Raw genomic sequence first — 19,955 nt, 5'->3', positions numbered from 1 at the left:
TTCTTACAAAAAAATATTAAAAAGAATATATATTTAACTATTATACTTATAAAAGTACAAAAAGAATAACAAAATTTTCCTTGTAAATTTTCTACCATCCCCTTAAATTGTGTGTTGTTAGATTAATTGCATGTAAATTTTTACATAATTTATGGGAAATCTATGCATTAAAAATGAATATATGTTTGATAATAAAAATATATTTTTTTTTATCTATAAACCTACGTAAGTGTAGATAATTGACAATTTTTTCAATTGTCAAAAGATAAAAATGACATCCTCATCAATACAAATCCAAAAATTCAATAAAGATATATTTGTAAATTTCTAATTGTTGTAAGTGTAAAAAGGAAATATCAATTTTTTTATTTATTCCACCTAATATATAATTAATTAGTAGCCTAATTATTCACATCATATATAATAATAGTCTAACAATTGCTAATGAATTATCACTACAATATACATTGATTGTAATAATTTATATCACTTCAAGAATAAAATGTAATTCCTAAATTAACTTTCTCAAATAATCCATCTTTATACTAAGTTTAAATATTTTATTCTTTTAATTTTCTTTCTACATGTTATTTTATTATTTTAATGCAATTTTGTAATTATATTTTAGTGTAGTTTCTAATTAAGTAATAAATTATAGTATCACATGAAGATATAAGAAAAAATAATTATATATGCAATAGTACAATAACATGATAATAATATAATAATATAATAATATGAAATTTAATACTAATATATTTTATTATTTTTTAACTAAGAATTGAAAGTAAAGAATTTAATAAATTATTTATTAGAATTTATATCAATAATTATGAATTTTAATATACTAATAATATCATAAAATCCGAATCTGATAGAAAAATTAAAATAGTTAGCTATAATAAGAAGTTTAAATATTTTAGTCGCACTTATAAATATATATATTTATATATATATAAGACAAAGTTTTTTAGTGGAATCTTTTTTACAGAGGAAGAAGGAGTGACGTAGGAGTGTTTTACATCCATAAAATTCCCTATTCACAAGTTTTTACATTTCAAACTAGGCAAAAACTTGTATGAGACGGTCTCACGGGTCGTATTTGTGAGACGGATCCCTTATTTGGATCATCCATGAAAAAGTATTACTTTTTATGCTAAGAATATTACTTTTTATTTAAATATGGGTAGGGTTGACCCGTCTCACGGATCTTATTAAGATCCGTGAGACGGTCTCACATGAGACTAACATCACGCATGGAAATAGACAAAAAAAGAGGTGCTAATGACAATGTGTAGAACTAAATCATCATTTTTCCAAGAAAATAGCTCCTTTACTGGCCATTAAATTATTGGATCGCAACTACTGCACGTTTACCTTCCCAGACGCTTTCTCTAAAGCTGCTACCATTTCCAGCACAGATGTACCCTTCCCAGTCCCCAAATTATATACCTTGCAACCTGCAGTTTTACACATTTCATCAATACTAAATCTTGAAAAGGCCACTGCTTTTTTGAAATAAAGTTAGAAAATAAAACACAATCAGTTAGCAAAAACCATCTACTGAATATTACAAAGAACCTATCAAAGGGGAAGCCTCACAAGGCATTATCCATCTCTGTCTCGATTATAATACAAAGAACTGCATTCTACATTACGTGGGATAATGTTTTAATTGGGAGTAGGAGGCTGGTCTTTATGGTCAAAAGAATAAACATCAGGGCGTATATGGAATCAAGTGCAAATATAAATTCAAATAGCTTCTATCAATTTAAACAATAAACCTGACTATTAGAGAGAGTCCCAAGGAAAAAACTAACACTACACCGTAGTAAAGAAAAAAGCTACTACTCGGAGATCCATACCTACAGAAGCGTCAGAGAGCTTGTTCAAAGCAGAAATATGGCCATCAGCTAAATCCACAACATGAATGTAATCACGTACCTGACAATATGGAAGCAAGTAAACCCAACTTAAATGTGATATCGCGTAAAATGGTGCACAGAGTTTAAATTAATTAAGTGCATTGCAGTACACAATGTTTTTAGAAGTTAACATGGCACATATATCAAAATAATCAGAACTTAAACAAGTAACAATTATTACTATCCACGAATTTGAGAACAACCCAGTGTACTCGAATATTGACATGCAGTGAATACCAAAACAGAAAACAAAGAATTAGCAAAGTATCCCAAATATAACCCCAAACAACTTACTTACCCCTGTCCCATCGTTTGTTCCATAGTCAGTTCCAAAAACTGTCAGCGCAGGTCGCCTTCCAACAGCTACTTGTTGAACGAAAGGCATGAGATTGTTTGGGATCCCTCGAGGGTCTTCACCAATATAGCCGGTGGGATGTGCACCAACTGGATTGAAGTACCTCAGCAATATGATTTTCCATGTTGAGTCAGATTGGTAAATGTCACGGCATATCTCTTCAATGAAAAGCTGGAAGAATTGTTAGTGTTAGGCGAGTTAGCTGATAAAGAAAACCATGGTTCTGTTTTTCATTTATTCTGAAGCTGAGCACTATACGATCTTTATTTTAAAAGCATTCACATCGAATTGTCTGAATAAGTCACCTTTGTCCGTCCATAAGGATTTGTAGCGCTGATGGGGAAATCTTCTGTGCATGGCACCTCTTTGGGCCAACCATATACCGTGGCTGATGATGAAAATACAAGCTGAAAAGAACATACAAGAAAACCCGGTTATGACAAGATATCAACTGGAAATGAGGAAAAATATGAAGCTGAAATATAAATCCAACAAGTACTTTTTTACATCCATTTGCAGCCATAACTTCTAGTAGAACAATGGTCCCAATAAGGTTATTGTCATAGTACAGCAGTTGAGTGGAATATTTATCGTTAAAATTTTAAGTTGTTTTAATAATCATTTTGACCCGGTTTAAGATCCAATTTTATGGATAACTATTTGATTAATAAAATTGGATTTTAAACCGGGTCAAAATGATTATTAAAACATCTTAAAATTCTAACGATAAATATTTGACTATTAATCTATCCTTATTTAATCCAGTCAATCAAACACACCCTTTCTGCACACTTTCTCCAACAGCTTTTAATCCGGCAAAGTGAATAACGGCCTCAAACCTTCAGTCAGTCAGTGCATTAGAAACAAATATGAAATCAACACTTGCTGTTTTGGAAGGACCAGATAGAAACACAAAATGCCTCAAATAATTTATTAACCACTGCGAACATAAAAAACCATCGGGGTCGTGTTTAAGGATCTAGCTCATCTGTCGATTCAAAAATCTGAATAACAATGAAATGTGATCATTATGGAAAGAACTACAAGGCAAAAGAATCTTGACACTGAATTTCTGGTTCAGTTCTCCTAATAAAAAAAAGAAAAAAAAAAGAGATACCGAACAATTCGAATCACAACTCTAAACATATTACTTTTTGTTTTTTTTTTCAGATATAAGGATGACTGCATAACATGACTTCAAGAAGACTCACTTTTCAGAAGCAAATAGCTTCTCAAGTGCCGGCTATCCCGAAGATCATTCTGCAATCATCAAATACAAAAATTATCAAAATGGACGTTAAAATTATCCTTGTCTATCCGAAATTCCATAACAAGGCAGACTGGCTAAAAATCCTACGATCTTAACACCATTCCTCTAGTTCACCCTATTCAATGTCCCATCGGAAAGTGCTTAAAAACAATTTCCACGTAAAGATATCAACATAACCCGGACATTATTTTAAAAGATGATCAACCCCATAGACCAAACCAATATTGCCAAGTATTCCACGACTAGCACAATGCACAAACAGCTAAAACACCTAACGCGCTTATATATAACAGAGATTGACTCCAACAAGGGGAATGTAGATCAACGACCAAATTCAACACCAGGACAGAGCAGAAAAATGAAATTAAGGTAGAAAAAAATATATTAAAAATTAGGAGGACAAGTACAGATTGAAAGGGGAGAAAAACCCTACGCTATAAAAATAAAAAACCGGGCCAACCGCACCCACCACCACTTTGGCTCCGTCTCTGCCATAAGAAATAGTGCCAGATACGCACATTTCATGCGCCAGTCAACTCTATTTTATATCCCTTCAAATCTATCATAACTCAAATCTCTACATCTAAACATATATAACATTCTCCACGTGAACCAAAATACCAAAAAAATCACGTAGAAACCACAGATCCAACACATGAATAAAACAAACATCATCCAAGAACATTTCCAGATCATTCCTTTCCACCAAAACTCACAAAAACCAGTAGAAATCCAAATCCAAATAAATGAAATGGAGCATAATGACAATAGCGGACCTTGTGAAAAGTGAGATTGGAGCCACGTTCAGCGGCGAGCTCTTTGACTCTGGTGATGGCAATTTCGGAAGAATTGTCCGAATTATCCACCACTACCGCCTCGTATCCTCCCAACAGTAACTGCAACACAGTGTGACTTCCTATATATCCGGCACCCCCTGTGACTAAGATCCTGGACGGCATTTTTCTTATGGATGGAAATATCAAATCCAAGAATTTAATGCGATATTGGCACACAAGACTGAGGAGTCTGGACAAGACTGAGCTTAGATCATAGACTGTGAATATATACATCGACACCACATGTGTGTGTATATTTATATATAATTTTGATATCTCGAACATTATACAATAACATCAAGATGATATTAACTAAAAATATAACTCCAAGGTTCATTTTTTAAATGTGATGAAAAATAAAAAAAATATTAATTAATAGATGATCGTCACATCATTGACGTCAACATAAAATATGCATGATAAATATACAATAATTTAAATATTGGTCGTGTTTGCTCATAATTTTATTTCTTGTTAATTTTTAGATGAGAAATTGGACATTTTGTTTGGTGGCATGTGGCAAAATTGATTTTATTTAAGGGTGAACTGGAAAATCTTGGCGAAACCTCGAGTCAAGAATCTTGAACATGGAAAGAAATATATAATTTATTATTAATCTTTGTTATCAAATGAACAATAATAGAGAAAAATATGCAAATTCCAATATTATCTTAAAAAAAATCCAATCTTTTTATTTCGTTGGAACACTTCAGTCTAGTTGGAGAAAAATATGGGACTTCCCTTCATTTTTGGCGGTTTGTCGCATATAGAGGTTCGGATTCTTCACTTTTCTTGTTTTTACAGTTTTACTTGCTTTGTTCATATTTTTCTTTCGAATAATGCTGAATACAAAAAATATTTAGTACAGATATATTTATAATAAATATATCGTGAGAATTTGTAATCAAATATTTTGTATCGAATTTTTAATGAGATTTTGATTAATGAAATTTTTGTATTGAATTTTTTGTGTCGTAAGAATTATTATACAAATTTGATTGTATATATAACATCACTCTTTTCTTTATTATCTACAAATGAATGAATATATTCATTCATTCTATCAAAGAAAAATAGATCATAAAACAATATACTAAAAAGTCTTTTCTTGTAGGGAAAAAAATGAGAAAGATTAGTTATAAAGTTTTAGTATATTTCTAAAAATAAATATTAGACAATTGCTCGACCGATTCTTCTCTATTGCGATTAGGCATCAAGATTCGAATAAGACTGAAATTCCACACGCAAAGTATTGTTAAATTCCGAGACGGCTTTATTCCTCTTTTCCGTTCTTTCAAAAATCAGGCTTTATTTCTCTGTCATCGTTAAATGTCAATGCAATATGATATTTCTAAGTCGATCATCCATTCGGTTATAAAAACAATGCGAAAAAGTACACAGTCGTTGACTTTGGAAACTCGAGAACTCCATTAACCAAGATGATCACTTACTTTCCATAACAGCAGAGTTCACAAAAGAATGCTATTCAGAAGAACTTAACAACAACAAAGAAGTATACATCATTTTAATAGCCGCTCAAGTTGCAGTCAAATTAATTTTTCCATCAAGAATCATGCACCTTTTTTGCGTTTTTCTTCACAAGGCTGCAACGTGACTGCCGCAATGGAGAATGACTTTTCCGAGTCTAAGTTGACAACCAGTGCATTTCGATCGAGAAGCCAAACACCACTTGGGTTCGTAATTCATGGGAAAACAGTACAATGCCCCCGAGTAATTGAGTGCCTATGGGTCCAAAATCTGTTCTGGAGAAACAGGTTCAGACGTAAGAAGTTTTTCAGCTTCATCGTTTGCCTCAGCTTGGAATCTCCATTTCTACATTAAAAGAAAAACAAATTGATAATGTTAGAGGGAAGAGGGCACTTTTGCTTGTTATAATATTGGTAAATAGATAATATGACTTGCCTCTTCAAGATTCTCAATCTCCATAATTTGCTTTATCTGGTCGGCGACATTTTCCTGCAGATGATAGATGGTTTGGATATTTGTCAACAGTGAGAGAATTTTAAATAATATGGTGCAGTAATTTATTAATTCGGTGCATACCACATTGCTGACGGCTTCAGCAGCAAGAACATCCGAATCCAGTTCTACTTCAATTTCTATCATTGAAGAAATCTGAAAACAAAATACCATAAAAAACTGTAAAGCGCATGCATTTTCGAGTGATTTTTTAATATTTAGATTTTTTTATGTATAACGTACTCTAGCATAGCTTTCAATCAGTTCAATTCGATTCTTGAGAGAACTTTCCAATCCTTCGCGTACCCTTTTGACTTTACTTTTTCTAGCGCTAAAAGCAGAAGGCAAAAGCTAGTTAAGCAAACAAAAATGTAGCTTCTGTAATAAAAAAGGGAAAAAAATGGTATTGACTAACTGAAGTTAAGAAGTGATACGTGAAAGATTTAGAGCTTACCGATAAGAAGGTTCTCCAACAGCATAAATTTTGTTCTCTAATTGGCACATTCGAGCGAGCATCCAAACCTTTTTACATTTATAAACTTAATAATTTCATCATAGAATCAAATGGCCATTTCAAATTCAGCATAATGACAGGATTATCGCACAAAAAAGTTTGTTGACTCTTCAAATTACCCATATAATAATAAAAAAAATTGGGTTATTATGAATTGTAAATCAAAATTCTGAAAATGATTGATGCAACAGAGTTAGTGTTAGAATGAGAATAGTACCTCATTTTCCACAGCTTGCTTCAACTCTCTAATCCGAGACTGAAGTAAATCGTACTGAGACAGAAGTTGTTGTCTAATGGCCGTTATCTCAACTGATCTTTGAGGTAGCTGGAATCACAACACATATAATAATTAATAAATATAGGACCAAGCATTTTCTGTTGATAGAAGATAACATTGCAACTCAAATATTATTATCGCATAGTAGCTCAAACTTCATATCTTCAAATATTTTGCCACATAAGACATAGTTGCTCCCAACAATGATGATAGGACCAAAGCAAACTCTTGTTTGATATGAAACTATAACAATATTTTTTAAAAATGACTAAAAGGTCTTACACCAACTCGCTACTACAATATGAACCTGCCTTGTTAAGTTGTGGAAGAACCAAACCACTAAAAGTTGCTCCAATTGCAAGTGAAGAAATTGCGGCAACTGATATCAACTGAGGCAAGCTAGGGTCTATTATTCCAGAGGCAGCATCTCCTGTGGCCAGCACCGCAAGAACAGGAAATAATATAGAGGGATTAAATATGGATGGGCCTGAATCTTTTTGTGGGGCTCTCAACAGTCGAGATTCTCGGCCATCCCTGTGATTTTTCAGGCACATAGGCTCCTCAGGGTAGAATTTCGGCACTCTTGAATTCAATTTCAATGGGCCAAATTCTCGGTAAACACTTGATGGAGCCGCTAGGGCAATTGTCACTCTTTCACCTTCCTGAGCGGGTAAATCAACTGTTTCAGTGGCAAACCTGTGAGTTCGACCCAATCCAGATGGAGTTTCCAACTGCAAAAAAGAAATAGTGTACATTATTTGGATCGAACCTTGTAATATCAACTAAAAAAAGATGATCAGAACAAAAATGTGATTATATTTAATATTAAAATATGTACCACGATGGAATGAACAGCAGCCGGAATGTTTTGCTTTAGTATCTGCAAGAATTGTAGCCCTCGTTTCCATGCAGGGACATCCATGCTGCGTTCGGTAGGAGGAGAATCCTTAGAAAAAGTGAATATCCCAGGATCAACACCATATGTATTTACATTCTGATTATTCTATTACCAACCGGAGAAAAAAATAAATAAATAAGTTTCTGTCAATTGAAAATTGATATACCGACTCAACAGGTTGTGGGCATGATTGATATCTCAAATTGTAAAGATGACAAGGAGAAAGTATGTAGAGGAAAACATGCTGATGAAACGAAAGAAAACAAACCAAAAAGTAACCTACCTGATTTCTTCAGATTCAATGGTGAGGATGTTTCCCGAAACCAGTTCATACTGGTAGCGGCACTTTGAACAAGACACAATCTGAAAAAATTTCGAGTGAATGTGACTACATATAGGGACAAAAAACATTTTCATTCAGTCAAAAAATAAAAGTATCTGGAGCATAAAACAAGACTCTTAACATATCGTATCATGATAAGAGATAATCACACTTGCATTACCCTATTATGTGAACTAGTTCCACAGAATAACAAGCAATTTATGCTCATTCTAAATTCTCAAGGCAAAAAGAACTACAATGTCCATTCATCTGTGACTGTAAACGAGACACAAAAAGCATTGGGGTGAAGTTCTTTTGGAAGGTAATTGCCAAAATATTTATATCAATCATACGGTAAAAGCCCATAAAGGGAAGGCTATATGCTGGAAATCAGTATAGATAAAAATTATTTCAATGGTACGGTACAACCAATCTTTATTCAACATATTCAATAAACTTAGATACTTTAGAGTACCGATTCACGTCTGACTTATCGGTGAATTGAATCATAAAGTATCTAAATTACGTCAGGAATTGAAGGACAAGCAACCAGACAAAACTGGCAAATTAGCAAATTAGGATCATACAGTTCAATAAAGACCATTATTTTGCTAAACAGTAGCACAATCATCATCTTGATCCATTATATTGTTGATGTAGCCATAGAAATTAAAGAAATGCAATAAAAACTTTTTTTTTTCTCCTTCACAAACATTAAAATCAGCAGACAAACAAAAATTCAACACTGATTTTATGTAGCGTTACATCCAAAAAGAATCTAGATATTTCAAGAGTATTAGAATAATGGCATGATTTAGCATACAGACAAATTAAATATATGTACCTGAATACCATGCTGTGGTTGAGCAACAGCAGCAGCAATCATACAAGTTGGGCATCGAACCACCATTCCAAAAGGAACCTGCATATTAATACTCAATGTTGTTTATAAGAAAAGGTTAAAAATTACAAACAGAAACATGCAATTACTTCCATAAAAAACACAAAAACGTTACAACCAACAAGATAAATATTTCGAAATGATCTAACATAAACTGCCATTTGTGGGTTTCAAACATATGACTAATTGAAGAATGAAGATCTGTAGATTGATCCAAGTTTCAAAATGTCAAAGCTACAGACAAGTAACAATTTTAGATATAACATATAAACATGTCATTGTATCATCAGCACTCGTTACATTTCTCTAAATGGAAAGGTAATACATAAAGTTGTAAAAATGTACACTAGGAAAACACTATATTCAATCCAAGAACAGAGACCAGTCTACCATATTTCTCACTTATCAATATGACCAACAACAGAATGTAGATCCAAAAAAGTTGCAACAGGTATCAAGTTGGTTGCTTCTGCTAATTCACCCTCTACAACTAACAGTCTCAGCAAACAGATTATATCTCATAGAAAAAGATACCTCTTCACCGGGTGACACCCCCACTCGGCAAACACAGTCAATTATTCTTAGGGCATCTGAGACCCTTAATAATGCAGCAAGACCCTTGACTAGTAATGCATAAATAATTACATCAGGCCTAGACCACCTCCATCTTTCAACTGATGCAGCATTTTCACCCCATCTTGCACCTTACAACCAAAGTCGTGATGTGAAGTCCACATGGGAAGAATCAACAATGAGAAAGATATAAGTGGTTGCAACAAGCAAAATTCAATCTTCAAAAGCCTGAGAATAGATAAAATCATTTCAAAGAAATGACATTTCAATTCTTTATCTGATTGCATCAGACTATGACAATTCTGTAGTTTTTATCAGAAATCAGAACGGTTTTCGTTTGTTGGATGCAAGCATTCTCATAGGTCCTCTCTGATTGCTTATTTAAGTTCACTAACTTGCTGGGAACGAAATTTGAATCCGAAGAAAAATCTTACGAAAGAAATAAAACAAAGCACGTGAATGCAAGGATGCCATGACAGCATACATCTAACTATCATCACAAAAACATGCATTCTACAACAAATAGAGCGAAAAAACTAATTAACAAAGATATTTCCCAAAAAGTTTCATTTAAGAAAACAGTATTCATAAAAGAGCTTATCGAAGTCCCGAACTTTTTTATATATATCAACCTCATTACTCCATAAAAGCCAAATAAACATTCTTCACCACAACTCCACAAATCCCATAACTATATCATAAAGCACACCCACCAATACATACACATACGCAAATTTATACCGGAGCCGAAACTCGAGCGCATGGAGGAAAAAACAGAGAGAGCCAACTCAGCATTGCCACGATCAAGCGCAGCAGAAAGAATCAAATGACAATCAGAAGCACTCACAACACCCCCATTCTTCCGACTCTCTTCCGCAATCAAAGCCAGCACCTCATCCGCATCCTTGGCGGCAGAAACCCGGCCCAACAACTCATCATCCAACAGATCAGATACCAACTTCCCTCCCTCAGATGACGACACCGAATTAGTAGCTGCAACAACAAGGTTCTTAGAAAGATGGAAACTTGAAAACGAATTCGGATGGCTGTTCTTTGTGGGAAAAAGAAAGCAACAGTGGTGATGTTTTGGTGGGTAGGAAGTGGGAAGAGGGAGTGACAGGGAGAAGCAGCAGCACAATTGAAGAGACATGTGCGTTGGTTTTCTGGATATAAATTTGGAGCATACGGAAGAAAGAAATGGTGGGATTTTGGGAGTTGAACGGGCAAAACAAGAAGAGAAGGCAGATTGTGGATGAGGAATGTGAGGCCGTGAGAAGGCAAAATCCAAAATAATGGCGTAAAATAGAATTAAACGAAGTATAAAATGGAGGTGCGGGGAATCGAACCCCGTGCCTCTCGCATGCGAAGCGAGCGCTCTACCATATGAGCTACACCCCCTGATGATGTGCTCTATGATTTACAATTTATATAATCTTTGAAACAAATATGAAGATCACCTATAGCTTATAGGAAGTAAAAAATTTAGTCCTGTCATTATGGATAAATTTTTAGTATGAGTAGGTAATATATGCATGTTAAGCATTTTATGAACAAAGTAGAGAATTGACTTTAGCTAAACCACATATCAAATCATCATTTGATTTAATTTAATTTGGTTTGGTTTAATTTAGTTCAAATAAGGGGGTGGATATGAAATGTTGATGACAAGTGATCTAATCTATTTTGGGAAGACATACTTTAACGAATTGTGAACTTTGTTTTTTAATGCAATGGGGTGAGTGATTAATTAAATATCTCACCACAGTGGTGGGATTCGGGTCTCACCCTTGCAATTGTGACTTTTGCCCTTTTAATAATTTTTGCAAAAACTTATGTGAGACGATCTCACGGGTCATAATTATAAGACGGATCTCTTATTTGGGTCATCCATGAAAAATTATTATTTTTTATGCTAAGAGTATTACTTTTTATTATGAATATGGGTAGGATTGACCCGTCTCACAAATTAGGATCCGTGAGACGGTTGACTCGCTCAACAATCTTATCATGAATTTCAAGGTTTTTTAATTAAAAAAAGTACATTTTTCTAGGTATAATGATAATAATATAATGAATTAAACTTATTTCGAAATGAAACTCTCATCTTGTAAGGGGATGGTGATGGAATTATTCCTTAGCTTCTCCCATTTTTATTTTTATTTTTTTAAAAAAAAACTAAGTTTAATGTTGCATTTGAATTGATGTTTTTGATTTAATTTGGATATTCATATGGGTGTATTTGAAAATCTATCACAATTATTATTTATTGCTTTAGATGAAGTTTATTCAAAATCAACTGGAATTTTATTAATCCAAGCAAAATAAAAATTTGAAATCAGGAGAATCCGCCGTTAGTTGCTTCAGTAGGTCGCCCACTTGCGGATTTGAAATTTATCATCTCAAATTCATCGATCCAAACAGAATCGAGTATAAGAGATTTAATGAAAAAAATATATATTATTTTCCGTTTTGGATATGATCACAAAGGTTTAATTCAAAACGAGATGAAATAGACCAAATTAATAGTGGGGATTTAATGAAAAAGATCATCAAAACTACACAAATTATATAAAAAATTGAATATTTTTTTTGATTTAATTTGATTATTCATTTTAATGTATTTGAAATCTATCACAATTATTATTTATTACTTGAGATGACGTTTATACGAAATCTACTTGAATTTGATTAATCCAAGCAAAACAAAAAATTGAAATACATAGATTTGAAATGCATCAATCCAAACACAATCTGATCTTATGAGATTTAATGAAAAACATTTACGTACGTTTTGGATATGATCATAAATGTTTAATTCAAAACGAGATGAAATAGACAAAATTAATAGCGGAGATTTAGTGAAGAAGGATCAACAAAACTACACAAGTTATATAAGAGATCGATGCAAAAAAAATGGAGGATATGCACAACACTAATCGACCACATTAATACCCAATAAATCATACATTTTAAGTAAAAAAAAAAAAAATAACTCCACTACAAATACGTCTCATGTCTACATAATCAAGAAACACATCAAAAAAATTTATACAAACCCACAAAACGAAAAGAAAAATATGAAATAAAAATTTAATAAGATAACTAAAATAACTTAACTTATAATTATCTATGTGATGTATCTCTGTCTCCATTAGTCCATATCCTCTTGCATTTCTTCAACAATGCTATCCAAACGAGGCCTCCAACCCAAACCATTTTCCCTACTTCTTTGTATCTCTTTCAAAACATCCTCCAGCCTTTTCCCTCCTGTATTTTTCACCTCGAGCAAAAGCCAATCCAATTCATCCTTCGTCAGCACTATTTTTACTCTGGTTTTCCCACTCTTCTTGGCCTCGTTTTCAACGGAATTCGGCTCCTTTTCACGGGGTTTCTTCTCTTTTTGTGGGGTTTTCTTGCAAGAATTCATGCAATTTCCCATTCTTTTTAGAGGGATTTTGTATCCCTCTTGGAGAAGATATATGGGCTCGTCTTGTTGTACGAACAAAGAATGAGTTGTTTATTCAGTCATGGAGTAGAGTTGATAGGAGTGGTTATGGTGCATGTGAGTGTGGGGGCAATACTCCCTTTTATATATATATATAATTTTTAAACACAATAATCAATCAACTCTTATTAATAAATTGTTCCTGTTTTGTTTGGACACGTGTGATATGAATATATCTATTATCTATTACTATTATTAAAAATCTCTCTAATAGAGACAAAATAGCTTGGTATGTTTTTAGATCTTCCAACTTTACATTTGGTCTGTTTTTTATTTTTCCAATTTTGCCCTCATTTGGTATCCAAATTACATTTTAGTTTTTATTTATTTTTTAATTTCAAAAAACATTTTTTAATTTTTTTTTAAATTACAATTATTCAAATAACATTTTAGTCCCTCGATAATTTTTTAAATTTTATTTTAGTCCATAAATAATTAAAAAAACTCTGTACACACGCACCGCAGTGTGCAAAGTACCTAGTATAGAGAAAGAGAGACAAATAGATATATAAACAAATACACTATTTCAATTCTCATGTAAATAGTGGGTGTAGTTGGAAATAAATCGATGTGATAAAATTGATCCTATGCTACGTCGAGTGAATTTCGTCGATAGATTTTGAACCATCCTACACAAGGACCACGCCAATCCAAATGTAATAGTTACATAAGGTGAAATTCGCCCGATGTAACATAAAATCCACTATATCATGCAATCTGAATCTATTTATTAACAAACTTGAAAACACAAGAAATACCTACACATTTAATGCATATAATTAATAAGTAAGTCATCTAAATTTAAAAGAATGATAGAGCTTATGGGTATATTTAATTTTTTGAAATCAATATCAATTTAATAAAACAAATTAGTATGCAAAGATTAGTTTTTAAAATTGTCAAATTGACCCTTTTAAATATGAGAATAATTATTGGATGTCCATTGTAAGGACACTAAAGCTAGCCAAACCTAATCTGTAGACTGTAGTCAATAGGAGAGTCAACAGACATATATATATAGCTAGACATCCTTATTTTTTTTAAAAAAAAAAAGCCACGTAATGTAATAAATTTATTTCCCACATTATTCAATCCAAATCACTCCTCTTGCGCTATGTATATCATTTTTGCTCTGGATTTATAAGAATATAAGCTGGATTATAAGAATATAAGCTCTTAAATTCAAATTTGTAAGATTATAGTTTGAACTATGTAAAAATAATATATTTTTAGTATATTATCTTTGTTTTTTAGTTTGTCTTTTTGTTTTCTGCAATTTTAGTCATTTATCCGATATAACGTTGTGATATCAATGCAGCATTGATGTATGTAATATAACATCAGCAAATTCTAATGAAAAATACTAAAATTACCATAAATCAAAGATATGACCCAACTCGTGTGATCTCTTTTGGACCGAATGCATCAAATTAAAGCAAGGATCATGTGACGTCACATGGGGTCAACTTGATCCAACGGTGGTGCTGTGCAAGATATCATATTCAAAACAATCAAAATACCTTCTCGAGGGTCGATGAACGACGGATATTGAACTAAATTGAAATAATTAATATCCCGCGGCCCAGAAAGATATAAACCCTAGTCAATTAAAGTTCAAATCTTTACATCTCGACCCACGATAATTGGATTATTATCATTAATTAATCCCTAGGCAACGCAGTTTACCAACTTTTACTGTAAAACAAGGGTGCACAATAAGAAATTGTAGTGTGAACTCTTCGAATTTTGGGGATAAAATAAAATATAGTACTTGGACCGTTTCAGCCTTAGTTGTTAATATCATTTGTCATAATATTATAACGTCGCATCGGTCCAAAGGAGATCCCGCAAAATTTATTAGAAAACGATATCGAATCTTGCTTTCTTTGTAGCTTTACATGTACCGACAGCCTGATGTTTTCATCTATTTGCCGACTCTTTCCTTTTTATTAACAGTTTTGGTTCATGAAGTTCATGAACTTTATGTGATTATTCAACCTGAAGTAGAAGTCGAGGCAAAGATAATTAAGTCTTTTATCCGTAAGACGAATTTGTCTGTATAACAGTGGTATAACATTGTTCTACGTTGACAACAATCGTCTCTAAAATACAACAAAATCGAATCAAGAAAATGCAGCACAACAACTCTTGATAACAGCGAACGAAATATACAGACTTTCAAACACAAAGTGAACGAGAAGGGAATCTAGCAAAGATGCAAGAAAAAAAGTATGAACAGTGCAAATAGATGGATTATTTAAAGTAGTCCACCAGTTGTGTAGAATAAGCACAATCTTCTGGATACAAACACAATTTTTTTTGTGAAAGGTCAAAGGACGCACTTGATCACACGCAGTCTTCTGAACGGACACACTGTTTGGTCCAATAACAGACAGTTTGTGATAGGCTAAGGGACACACTGTTCCAAATGGATGTAGTCTTTATTTCCAAAATAAAAAATTATTTTTCAAATAAATATTATCCAAAAAAATTAATACGGTCAACCTCACATGACCGAGTCGGGCTAGGCCGGCAGACCGTGAGCGCGCGTAGTGTTTCACCGAGATTCGGCTTTTCAACGTCTTTCTCTTTCCAAAAACTTTTGGTATCCCGTGAAGCCCAAAATTTTAACTCAAATTTGGATCTAATAATGAAGATTATTCTTGTCATGTTTTCCAATATGAGATAACTCACACTTCATTTCATTCACGGCTTTCCATTTATCCAACATTTTTCTTAAGAGTAACATTATCGAGCCTTCGGTGGATGACTTATATTTGACACCAAAATATCAAATTTATGACAAGATTTTGAGTTTGAGACGCAGTCATAACATATTTATCTTCTAACTCTAAAAAAAAAACATTATGGAGCCTTCTATACAGTGCTTTCAAAAATACAGTTTTTTTCCGGATGTAAGCATGACAGCATGTGACGTAGTAAAAAAATGGATATATAACGCGTAAACACACAAAAAAAGTACTCTTTATTTATTTAGATCGGAAGGCTGTGAGTAATCGCTGATGACAAATGCATGGTCAAGATTATAATTATTATTTTTAATCTCAATTTGTCCTCACTAACGCGATTTTTCTTCAAACGTAGCTGTCTGTCTTCCGAGAGAATCTACAAATAATTCTAATATTTGTCATATAAAATCTAAAAACAGATTAGTAAGCATTTCTTAATTTTTTTTTTAAATATATATAAAAAAATAGTAGCTTACTATGCTAGAAGTCGTTTCAATTCGCTTGCCACACCAGCTAATATATCCAGCGGATTTTTTCAAAAAATAATATAAAAATAATTTTTTTATATTGCAAATTTTAAAACTTTATGAAAGTATAACTCCAGAATCCGCAGCAATGTTTCCCTGATTGTCGGTATTTTATTATAATTTTTTATGGTAAAAATTTGTGTGAGATGGTTTCACTGATCGTATTTTGTGAGACGGTCTCTTATTTGGGTCATCCATGAAAAAATATTACCTTTTATGCTAAGAGTATTACTTATTATTGTGAATATCGCTAGGGCTGATCCAGTCTCACAGATAAATATTTGTAGAGTGGGTCTCATGTGAGACCGTCTCACGGATCATAATCTGTGAGACGGATCAAACTATCCATATTCACAATAAAAAGTAATATTCTTAGCATAAAAAGTAATATTTTTTCATAGATGACCCAAATAAGAGATCTGTCTCACAAATACGATCCGTGAGACCGTCTCACACAAGTTTTTGTCATATTTGTCAGACCGTCTTACAAGAGACCTACTATTTTTTATTTGTTTTGTTCAAAAAATTAAATTATGTGGCAGTGCCACGGATTCAGAGTTCAAATTGATATAATTTTATTTTGTAATCTTATGTTAAGATAATATTCAGTTTTAATCATGTTTGTAGTATTTATTTTGATAATATTAAAATTATTGTTTGTATCTATTACTATCATTAAGAATCTCTTTAATAGAGACAAAAAAATTTGTCTGTTTTTTGATTTCTCAATTTTGCCATTATTTTATAGGCAAAAACTTGTGCGAGACGGTCTCACGGGTCGTATTTGTGAGACGGAACTCTTATTTGGGTCATACATGAAAAAATATTATTTTTTATGCAAAGAGTATTACTTTTTATTGTGAATATGGATAGGGTTGACCCGTCTCACAAATTAATATCCGTGAGACGGTCTCACATGAGACTCACTCTATTTTATATATCAATTACAATTTTGTTTTTATTTTTTTTAATTTCAAAAAATCATTTTTTATATTTCTTTTAAATTACAACTATTCAAATAGCACTTTAATCCTTCGATAATTTGTCAAATTTCACTTTAGTTTATAGATAATTATAAAAAAAACTGTACACACGTGTAGTGTACCGCGTATGCAAAATAGCTAATAATATAATATAATATAATATATATAATAATATATAAAAGTATGACCGACTATTAGATACATTGTTGACCAAATAAATCCAAACGTTAATTCTATGTAAATATTCTTTTAAATAATACTGCATTTGTTTTCCCGTAATACAATAGAGACAAAAACTGATGTGAAACGGTCTCACGGATCGTATGTTGTGAGTTGGGTCCTCTTTTTGGATTATTCATTAAAAAATATTATTTTTTATGCTAAGAGTAATACTTTTTATCGTGAATATCGGTAGGGTTGACTCGTCTCACAAATAAAGATTCGTGATACCGTCTCACGAAATAATTTATATATAAAATAATACTTAGGATGTGTTTGGTTGAGTGGATTAGATAAAGATAGATTAATACTCAAATATATATCGTTAAAATTTTAAGATGTTTTAATAATCATTTTGATTCCGGTTTAAGATCTAATTTTATTAATCAAATAGTTATCCATAAAATTGGATCTTAAACCGAATCAAAATGATTATTAAAACAACTTAAAATTGTAACGATAAATATTGGACTATTAATCTATCCTTATTTAATCCACTCAACCAAACACACGTATTAGTTGTTAAGTCGAAAAATATTAATTGATTAAAATATTTTAAATTAGTTGTTAAATAATTATAATAATATTATAAACTAATTACTAAATGTCCCTCCCTAATTATGGTTGATGAAAGAAATAAATAATAAATATTACCTAATTAAATGATCATTATGGTGGTAATTTGACCGTGAATGTGTGTTTGATTATCATATACTTTTACTAAAATAGATGAAAATCAGTTGTTCTATTAAAATTCATCGCTATTAATATTATAATTATCATATATACCTATATTAATGTATAAATTTATTGTTATCATATCTATATTCTTTAACTTATTTGTGTAGAATCGTTATTTCATTTTAAAATCAATGTGCATATTAAGTAAACAATTAAATGGTTAGTTAATAATATATGATTATAAAATAATATTAAAGTTTAAGAGAAAAAACGAAATATTATGAATCATATATTATTAACTACTCATTTAATAGTCTAATTAATATGCACATTGATTTAGAGTAAGTCTTTTGTGAAACGGTCTCACGGATCTTTATATATGAGACAGAACAACCCTACTGATATTCACAATAAAAAATAATACTTTTAACATAAAAAACAATATTTTTTCATGGATAAGCCAAATAATATATTCGTCTCATAAAATACGATATATGAGACCGTCTCAGACAAGTTTTTGTCTTGATTTTAAAATGAAATAATTTTCTACACAAATAAGTTAATGAATATAGATACGATAATAATAAATTTTATACATTAATAAAAAATAGATGAAGATCGTGATATTATTAATGATGTATTTTAATAGAACAATTGATTTTCATCTATATCAGGAAATTAAACCAAACGCACATTCACAGTCAAATTACCGCTATAATTATCTTTTAATTAAGTCATATTTACTATTTATTTATTTCATCAATCATCTAGGGAGAGACATTTGGTAAACAATTTATTATTTTTATGATTATTTAACAACTAATTTAAAAGATTTTTAATCACTTAATAATTTTTCACGTAACAACTAACACTTTTGTTAGGGAAGCATGCATGTGTGAAAATATTACTGGTACGAGTGATTTTTTAAAAATTTATCTTGCGTCAAAATTCTAATGTCGTGCTGCTTGATCTGATTGGTTAATTTGTTTAATTACCACTAAAATTAGAGTCGTCAAAACAAGTCAAGTCTGTTGGACAAACCCACTCCTCTATAAAAAGATTGGGTCTCATGTGAGACCTTAATCCGTGAGACGGGTCAATCCTACAGATATTCACAATAAAAGTAATATTATTAGCATAAAAAGTAATATTTTTTCATAGATAATCCAAATAAGATATTCGTCTCACAAATACGATCCGTGAGACCGTCTCACACAAGTTTTTGTCATATAAAAATAGGCTGGTTTGATTATCAATTTAGTGGCTTGTTTGTAAATGGGATTAGACCAACCAACCCGTTTGGGTTGCGGGGCGAGTTGGACCGACCTGACAATTTTTTATTATATTATTTCAGTTATTTATGTATGATTACTTAATTTTGAATTATTTATATTATTTATAAAATGAATTTTTATATTTATATTAACTATAATAATTTA

At 31.7% G+C, this 19,955-nt stretch overlaps 1 protein-coding gene, 1 non-coding gene and 1 pseudogene across 3 annotated transcripts; all 3 read right to left on the bottom strand.

Moving 5' to 3' along the window:
- Nucleotides 1-1,317: 1,317 nt before the first annotated feature.
- LOC140833518 (UDP-glucose 4-epimerase GEPI48-like) lies at nucleotides 1,318-4,637 on the bottom strand (annotated as a pseudogene).
- Nucleotides 4,638-6,034: 1,397 nt separating this feature from the next.
- LOC140834535 (uncharacterized) lies at nucleotides 6,035-11,133 on the bottom strand. 2 transcript variants are annotated; one of them, XM_073199484.1, is made up of 12 exons: nucleotides 10,593-11,133; nucleotides 9,813-9,982; nucleotides 9,222-9,299; nucleotides 8,339-8,418; nucleotides 7,996-8,080; nucleotides 7,469-7,888; nucleotides 7,098-7,205; nucleotides 6,821-6,888; nucleotides 6,610-6,697; nucleotides 6,451-6,522; nucleotides 6,310-6,363; nucleotides 6,035-6,219 (listed from the first exon to the last, which is right to left on the bottom strand). In XM_073199484.1, the coding sequence occupies exons 1-12, from the start codon at nucleotides 10,999-11,001 to the stop codon at nucleotides 6,130-6,132; spliced, it is 1,722 nt and encodes a 573-aa protein (XP_073055585.1). In that variant the 5' UTR covers nucleotides 11,002-11,133; the 3' UTR covers nucleotides 6,035-6,129. The 2 variants fall into 2 exon arrangements, with proteins under 2 accessions (XP_073055585.1, XP_073055586.1); XM_073199485.1 differs by lacking the exon at nucleotides 8,339-8,418 and having other exon boundaries at nucleotides 7,996-8,103.
- A 43-nt stretch (nucleotides 11,134-11,176) lies between these two features.
- On the bottom strand, nucleotides 11,177-11,249 carry TRNAA-CGC (transfer RNA alanine (anticodon CGC)). Its single transcript has one exon. It is a non-coding gene; the product is annotated as a tRNA-Ala (tRNA).
- Between the last annotated feature and the right edge of the window lie 8,706 nt (nucleotides 11,250-19,955).

This window comes from Primulina eburnea, chromosome 6, assembly GCF_022965805.1.
Source record: "Primulina eburnea isolate SZY01 chromosome 6, ASM2296580v1, whole genome shotgun sequence".
Taxonomy (NCBI): Eukaryota; Viridiplantae; Streptophyta; class Magnoliopsida; order Lamiales; family Gesneriaceae; genus Primulina; species Primulina eburnea.
This window is presented reverse-complemented; position numbering and strand designations above follow the sequence as displayed.